Source organism: Pinus tabuliformis, chromosome 6 (assembly GCF_031772625.1).
Source record: "Pinus tabuliformis cultivar Carrire ecotype Pingquan chromosome 6, CPIR1, whole genome shotgun sequence".
NCBI lineage: Eukaryota > Viridiplantae > Streptophyta > Pinopsida > Pinales > Pinaceae > Pinus > Pinus tabuliformis.
The window spans coordinates 519,674,937-519,683,603 of record NC_142292.1 but is presented as its reverse complement, the minus strand read 5'-3'; the positions used below and the strand labels follow the sequence as shown (position 1 = coordinate 519,683,603).

The following is an 8,667-nucleotide window of genomic DNA, read 5'->3' as shown; positions in this document are numbered from 1 at the left end:
ATGCACTGCGTAAATCCCCCATACTTAAATTCAAAAAGAGTCAAGGGATCTCTACTTGAATGGTTCATGAGGCACAATACTTGCTAAGGTTTTGCAAATGGGGTAGCAAGCTAAGTGGGCTTGATTGTGGGGAAAAACTCCACAGTTAAGCGCGCTTGAGCCAGAGGAGTTCTGGGATGGGTGACCTCCTGGGAAGTCCTGGTTACCGGGTGCAAGCCCCGGAAGTGATGATTGATGCTATGTGATTCGTTCTCCACATTTCACTAGTTTCAATCCCACTTCTTCACCCCTGTGAGCATCACCCGATGCAATGAGTGCTAAGTGAACTATTCGATGCAATGAGTGCTAAGTGAACTATTCAAAAATCATGAGAAATTAGTCAGTTATGACTACCTCTCATGGAAATGGTCATACGTTTGAATGACTTACTATGCAATGAGTGCTAAGTGAACTATTCGATGCAATGAGTGCTAAGTGAACTATTCAAAAATCATGAGAAATTAGTCAGTTATGACTACCTCTCATGGAAATGGTCATACGTTTGAATGACTTACTTAACGCAGTTGAATCCCAAAAAAAAAAAAAATATATCTAATATAATGCACTGCGTAAATCCCCCATACTTAAAGATAATTTTTTATAATTAAAAATATGTTTAATGTTTTTCTTTTAACATATATATTAATTTTTTATAAATAATAATTAAAAATATGTTTAATGTTTTTCTTTTAACACATATATATTAATTTTTTATAAATAATAATAAAATTATAATTTGGTGATTTGTAAACCATTACTTATTAATTTCTATTATGTTTGGTCGAGTTTACTTGCATATAAATGCGTGAGTAATATTCCCTATACATATATTCCATTCCATTCCCAAAGGGTGCGTAAGCATTAATATTTGCCATACGTACAGATTTAAAAGGTGAGCTCCACATTCATATGCGTGAGTAATATTCCGTTCACAAAGGGTGCGTAAGTAAAGGGTGCGTAAGTATTACTAATGGCATACCTACAGATTTAAAAGGTGAGTTCGACATTCACTATTACTTTTTCAGCCATTTTCCATTTATCATTATAAAAAATGAACATGCTTAATACAGGACGGTGAAATCGCTTTGAAATTTTTGGTTGAGATTACATAAAATATCTTTGTTTTAAATACCATGGACATTGAAGTCACTTTGAATATTCTTTTTGAAATTAGATAACCTATATGTTTTAAATCTTGTGTGTATTGAGATGGAAGTTGAAAATTATGAGTACGTTTGATAATTGAATAAGGTGGGCCGCAAAGCAGCAAGTTCCTGCCAATGCAAAAAGTTTCAAACATGCTGAGAGACTTGTATAAATAGGTTTGTACATGATATAGACAACCAATTCCAAGACCAGTAAAATAGGCATCCAGATACAATAACTTCAAGCTGGCCGGGAGATAAGGCCGATAAACAACCCACATTCCTGCCTTTAGTGCAGATGAGAAGAGGAAGATACTGGTTCATTCAAGTTGATCCCGCAGTTCGTCTTCAGCCATAGTGATTGTGCATAGGTATTTTCGAGATTGTCATGGCTATAAAAATCTTCTCCCCCAGCACACAAACAACCTTTGAAGATTTCATTTGCAAAGTGCTTCATGGGTACTTTTCAGTGCATGTCTGACTTCTAGAAGAGACAAGTCAACAGCTAATTTCACTTACCATGTAAAATCACTAGAAATCAGATACATGTGAAAGATCTGCCAAGCAACCTATATGAATTGATAACTCCAACTCTGCTAAATATTCTATTTGTCAAGAAGAAGGTGCAATATTCTACCCTATCAACAGTTTTTTGGAAATGATATTTTTGCCATGATGTTGCTGGCTTGGTTTGGACCACCACTGCACAACAAGTTTCGAGCAGTGTTGTGAGACCTGGTTAAGATCCCTGAGACTTTCTATGTGTCTCCAGCTCAATCCTGAAATGGGTAATCAGTATAAGCTTGGCCTGAAACTTGACTGAAAGTGGAAATTGCCAAAACCCATTGAATGCCTAAGCAAATTGAAGTTTCGATACTGTCACTTGTACGGATACTCTGTTAACCTGAATTGTAAGGAGTTAGTGACAACAGAAATCCAACTTACATTCAACAGGAGCAGCTGTGAGCAAAATCAGAAATAGAGAGCGATTTTCAAATGAATATATGGTAAACTGTAAAAAGAACAATAGGTAAAAACCATTCAACTTTGAAAAACAATGTAAGATGATCATATTACAATCTAAATGGATCTCAAATTAGAAGAAGTAGATGGTTTACTACAACAAGTCTATAAGAAAAAAAACAACGGAGCTCTGCAACCCTACGAATGCACAGGTTCCTGCCGCCATCTCTGAACCCTATCTGATCAACCCTGCCAGGGCACGACAAGCCGTCAGTCGACGGCTGAAACCCCTTTATGGCTGCACCTGCAGGAGGGGCGGGCTCTGCCCCCCCTCCTTCGAATGACTCCTCCACCAGCGGGAAAACAAAGCGCATGCCGCCGCCTCCTCCTGAAACGAACAGCGAGAAAGAAAGATCGAAAGCTAGTGATCACGAAATCCCTGCAGATAAGTCTGCAGCCACGGACTCTGAAACGGAACAGGATCCAAACGCCTCTTCGTCACAGCCAAAGGCGACCTCGGCTACTTGTATTCCCAAGTCGACAGAGCGCATCAAGATAGAACTGCCCAGTCACTGGATCAATGAAGAAATACAGTACATGCAAGACCATGCTCTGATAGGCAAATTCTTGGGCTTCTGGCCGACAGAACGCGCCCTGAATGGCTGGATAGAATCCAAATGGAAACCAAAGGGACAAGTAACACTGCAACTAGGACCAAAGGGCTTCTTCACAGCCATATTTAATTGTCTGGAAGACAAAACTAGGGTATTTGAAGGCGGCCCTTATTTTTTCAACTCTTCTGGACTATACCTTACAGAATGGAGGCCTCGTTTCGACCCGAACAAAGAAGATTTCAGCTGGGCTTCGGTGTGGATCAGAATGTACGGACTCCCAGTGGAATATTGGAAGGAGGAAACGCTTGCAGACATTGGAAACAGATTAGGAACCTTCATCAAGGTAGCGGAGGAGAAAAAGAAGCGCAAATTTACTTCCTATGCCCGAATCTGCGTTAAAATGCACCTGGCCAAGACTTTGGCAGACTCGGTAAGTCTCCTTCACGAAGATTTTGAATGGGAACAAACTCTTGATTATGAGCATATTCCTTTTCGTTGTCGTAAGTGTCATGCACATGGGCACCTATTTAGGGACTGCCCCCTAAATCAACACTCTAAAACCCATCCTTCAGAAACTCAAACAGACTCAGAAGGCTTCACCTTAATCCCCAACCACCATCGGCATTCCAAAAAGTATCAGGGAGCCCCTGAGATCCCTATCAGATTTGATGCAAAGAACAAGTTCTCGCCTCTTGCCAACCAAGATCCTCACAGCGGAGAGCCTCTGGACTCCAACTCTCAGCCCTCTTCCTCCCTTGCTCCCCATGCTGAGAAGCCTGCGGTTAAACCCAACTCTGGGCACTCTTCCCAATCTCCCCCTGAAGATAACCCCAAGGAGGATACTGATCCTAGCGCCCCTTCTGTAGGAAAGGGGAAAGCCAGAATGGATCCCAAGCAACTGGAATCTGACATGGACATGGACGCAGCTATAGCTCTGAGCCTACATACCACCGCAGAGGAGGAGGACCAGAACGCTCCCAGCAGCATGGAACAGGATCCGGAGAACATTATCCTAGAAGGAATAGACATCTTAAAACTTGAAACAGCTTGCAAGCAAAAGGAATACAATTCTATTCCTCCATGGCAAATCGAGAGACTGGAAGGAGTCCTAACCAAGGTTCAACACAACAAACATCTAGGCATACAAGGCGGAAGTCCATGGGATGCAAAAAAGATCCTCAAAGAAAACAAGAAGAGAGGGCGCAAGACGGACCTGCAAAGGACCATCGCAGTAGGGGAAATGCTTGTGGAATCTGGGAGATTCCCTAAGCTGACTAAGTTCTACAAACCTACATCCCATTAACCATGAAGCTTGTCTCATGGAATGTAAGAGGACTCAACAGTCCCTCAAAAATTAGGATGATCAAGAACTTGATACAGCAAGAAAAACCTTCAATAGTTTTTCTTCAAGAAACCAAAAAAAGCACAATAGCCATGGACAAGGTAAGAAATAAGATCTGGGCTGGCAGTAACTTAATGTCAGTCGGCGCTTCAGGAGCCTCGGGTGGATTAGCAATATTATGGAATCCACAGGTCCTCAATCTCTACGACTTCCATGCTGCGCACTTTCTCATACAAGCTTCCTTTCATCTTATAGGAACTCAGATCCATGGTCATTTGACCAATGTTTACTTTCCGCAAAGTAATCAACACAAATTGGATCTGTTAAACACGTTGTCCAGTTTGAATGAGAACAGACAGTTCCCGCTCTGGATAAGCGGTGGGGATTTCAATATCATTCAATCGCTGGAGGAGAAAACAGGGGGAAGATCAAGATTGGAAAGTGACAGCAAAGGGTTCAGAGACTTTATTCAGGACAATCATTTAATGGATATTCCAACTACCAACGGGATCTTCACCTGGACCAACAAGCGCAGTGGTGTCAACCATATCGCCTCTCGGCTTGACAGATTCCTCCTTTCAGACAATGCAATCCACTTAGGCGGAGATTTTAATGCTTCAATTTTGCCACACGGAGGATCAGATCATTGGCCCATCGTGCTTCATTGGTCGCGGCCTGGTGTAAGATGCAACCGGCCCTTCCGCTTCGAAGCTTTTTGGTTCACCAATGCAAAATTCCGGCAGATTGTAGAGGACGCCTGGAAAGCCTATAGGCCTCCAGAAGGGGCCAAAATGTTTCAATTTCAACAAAAGTTGAAAAACCTAAAGCAGGTTCTTAAAATTTGGAACAAAACCCACTTCGGCAACATTCAGGAGGACCGACAAAGGTTGGAAAAACAAATGGAGGAGTTACAGCAAACCATCATTAAAGAAGGCCGCACTGAGGAGCAGTTACAGCAAGAGCAGATCCTTTGGCATCGATTAGAAGAACGGAGAAAGCAAGAAGAAATTCTATGGCAGCAGAAATCTCGAATCAATTGGCTAAAAGAAGGCGAAAAAAACACAAAATTTTTTCATAGAACAGCTGTACAGAGGCGCATGCACAATAACATCACCTTCATCAACAATCCGCAGGGTGAAAGGGTAGAAAGCCATGAAGACATGGAAAAAGAATTAACACATTACTTTCAAGATATCCTTAAAGAGCCGGAAGGAAACAGAGATGCTGAAATCAAAGCCATCACTCAGCACATTCCTAGAATCATAACTGAGGAGCACAACAACAAATTACTACAGCCTACATCCTTGAAAGAAATTGAGGAAGCAATGAACCAGCTCAAGGATGGCAAAGCACCGGGGCCGGACGGCTTCACGGCAAATTTCTACCACGCATTCTGGGAATTAATTAAAGTAGAAGTTTGGGAGCTGGTGGAAGAATCAAGAAGCATGCACTGGATCCTCCCAGCTCTCAATACTACCTTCATAGCGCTAGTTCCAAAATGTGCAGAACCAAGCAAGCCTGAAAGCTTTCGACCTATTGCATTATGTAATGTCATATATAAGCTTATCTCTAAAGTCATTGCAAACCGGCTCAAACCTCTGCTGCCCTTGCTCATCTCACCGGAACAAACCGGTTACGTCGAAGGAAGGCAAATTATGGACGGGATCATTCTATCAAATGAAGTGATTCACTCCCTCAAGATTCTCAAAAAGCCAGGTATGCTTCTCAAGTTAGATTTATCAAAAGCTTTTGACAAACTTAGTTGGAACTATATTCAAAAAATGCTTATTGCTTTTGGATTCAGTCATACTTGGACAAGATGGGTCTATAATTTGATTTCCTCCCCAAGCTTCTCTGTACTGCTAAATGGTTCTCCTTCACAACCTTTTCGGCCTTCAAGGGGCATTAGGCAAGGGGACCCATTATCGCCTTTCCTCTTTGTACTCATGGCAGAAGGGCTTGGCAGACTGCTGAAGGCAGCCATCTCCACTCAAATGTTAAAAGGAATCTCCGTTCATGGCTCTCCTCCTCACTCCCATCAACAATTTGTTGACGACACTTTGCTATTTGGCCACCCATCCTCACAGGAAGCCTCGGTTTTTAAATCCCTGCTATCCATTTTTTCAAAAGCTTCAGGAACCTCCATCAACTCTTCGAAATCCCAACTATATTTCTTCAATACCCCCCTTTCCACTCAAAGAAATATAGCTAGAATTCTGCAGTTTACCATTTCTAAACTCTCGTCGACCTACCTAGGAGCCCCCCTTGCTGCGGCTGCAATCAAACATTCATCCTGGCAGTCTCTTCTTGATAAGTTTGAATCCAAACTCTCCCTCTGGACCTTTCGAGCTCTTAACACAGCCAGTAGGCTTGTCCTGATCAAGTCGGTTCTCCAAGCCTTGCCTTTATATCTCTTTTCTCTGTTAGCAGCACCTAAATGGGTCCTTAAATCAATCCGCAATCTACAGCGAAATTTTCTCTGGGGTTCGTCGGGCCTCAACAGAAAGTGGGCACTTGTAAAATGGTCTGATGTATGCAAGCCCAAATCTGAGGGGGGACTGGGACTTCGAGACCCTTTACATAGCAATGACATTATGGGGGCTCGCATGTGGTGGAACTGGATCACCAAGCCAAATGCCTTATGGGCCAAATTGTGGCAGGCCAAATATGCCCCTGGCAGCCATTGGAATGATCTAATTAGAATCAATTCCACTACTCAAGGATCTCCCATATGGAACGCAGCCAAACCCCACAGTAAATTCATTCAAGAACATTGTTTTTGGGAGGTACACTCAGGAAACACAGCCAGATTTTGGGAGGATTCGTGGCAGCAGCTCCCCAGACTGGCAACAGTTTTTCATAAGCCTCTCTGGCAAGAGCAGATGCAACAAGCACGACTCACACAAGTCAATCAATTTTGGCAGCAATCCGTAAACACCGACTTCAGAACCTGGAAGAAGGCCAGTCTCTGGCAAGATAATTGGCAAAGTGAGACTTATGAGGACATAGAGGAAGAACTATCATATAGGAAAATCAGGTACTCCACTCTACAGGATCGCCTCAGATGGGGACATAAACACAAAGGCACATTCACTACTCAAGAAGCCCATCAGCTCAGACATAATGGAAACCAACCAATCAAGGACCCGATATGGGAAAAGATCTGGCGACCAGGGATTTGGCCCAAAATATCCACCTTCCTATGGCTGCTTAGCAAACGAAGAATATTAACCTGGGACAACCTGATCAAGCGAGGTTTCGTGGGGCCATCAAGATGCCCGAACTGCAACATTGACTCTGAAACGATAGGACATCTCATGGAATCCTGCTCATTAGCAAAGCAAATATGGGGGAAAGCAGAGAGCTGCAACATGAGAACAGAAGCCAGGACAGAAGATATAGCTGAAAACTTAAGGAAATGGGCTCCCTCCCCCTACAAAAGTCAGCTTCTCAACCACTTGTGGAGACTCCTACCAGGTTTCATATATTGGATTCTATGGAAAGAATGAAACCACAGAATTTTCAATAACTCTTCCCGGCCCATTGAAGCCTTATGGCTCATTCTCACCAATCAGTTGCAAGAAACTTTGGCCCTCAAATCATGGTCAGACACGGATATGCCAGACACTCCATTAGAATGCAAGATCCTGAAGGCTTGGAACATAAACCTCTCAATGCTCCAGAAAGAAGGTACCAGACCCACTATCAGCAGCTCCTCTCCTTCTAGCTGGTCCCCCCCTGAGTTTGCAACCTACAAGATGAATTTCGATGGGGCGGCCAAAGGAAATCCAGGGCTGGCAGGTTATGGAGGACTCTTCCGAAATCACACAGGGGAAATAATCCAAATTTTCTATGGTTCTTTAGGTAAAGATACCAATAATGTGGCCGAATTAGAAGCTTTATGGAGAGGATTATGCATTGCAGAACAACACAACTACTTCCCTTTGGAAATAGAAGGCGACTCACTAATCCTAATCAACGCCGCCCAAAGACTCCAAGCAGGCACGCCGGCGGTCAAGGTAGCCACGAGTTGGAGATTACTAAGCAGACTAGAATCCATGGAGGAGAAGCTTCACACTACCCAGAGTATAGAGTTCAAGCATGTAAGAAGAACAGCGAACAAGGTGGCAGACAGATTAGCCAACCAAGGAGCCTCTCAATGCATTTCCTATTTTGCTGGCTCACTGGACAATTCCGAAGATGACAAGCTCAATTATGACTGTATCTCTCTGGCGAAGAAGGATCTCATCATCCCGGATGCGGGTGCATAAGGGACGCAAGCAAGGCACACGCCATCACGTGGCCGGGTGTCACGAACACAACGTCTGGCGGCACCACGCGTTAGGCGGATTTAATATGGTTGAAGGCGATGAAGGGAAGGCATTAATGCCTGTCTTCTCGGCTCGAGGGAGGCAGTTGGGAAACAGGGCGATGAGGAAGTTTAAACTGTGGAGGATGGCACGTCCACAGGAGTATTGTGAGCATGGTAAGGAGACCCTCCACTGCGTAAGCAGCAATGCGAATGCAGCGCTGAGGGGTGAGATTGATGCTTGTGAGATTGCTG

At 43.5% G+C, this 8,667-nt stretch overlaps 1 protein-coding gene across 1 annotated transcript; it reads left to right on the top strand.

The window, feature by feature from the left end:
• The first annotated feature begins 4,195 nt into the window (after positions 1-4,195).
• Positions 4,196-8,374, top strand: LOC149259590 (uncharacterized). The gene is made up of 2 exons (XM_089454588.1): positions 4,196-7,140; positions 7,621-8,374. Exons 1-2 carry the CDS (start codon positions 4,196-4,198, stop codon positions 8,372-8,374), a joined length of 3,699 nt encoding a protein of 1,232 aa, XP_089310714.1.
• The last annotated feature ends 293 nt before the right edge of the window (positions 8,375-8,667 follow it).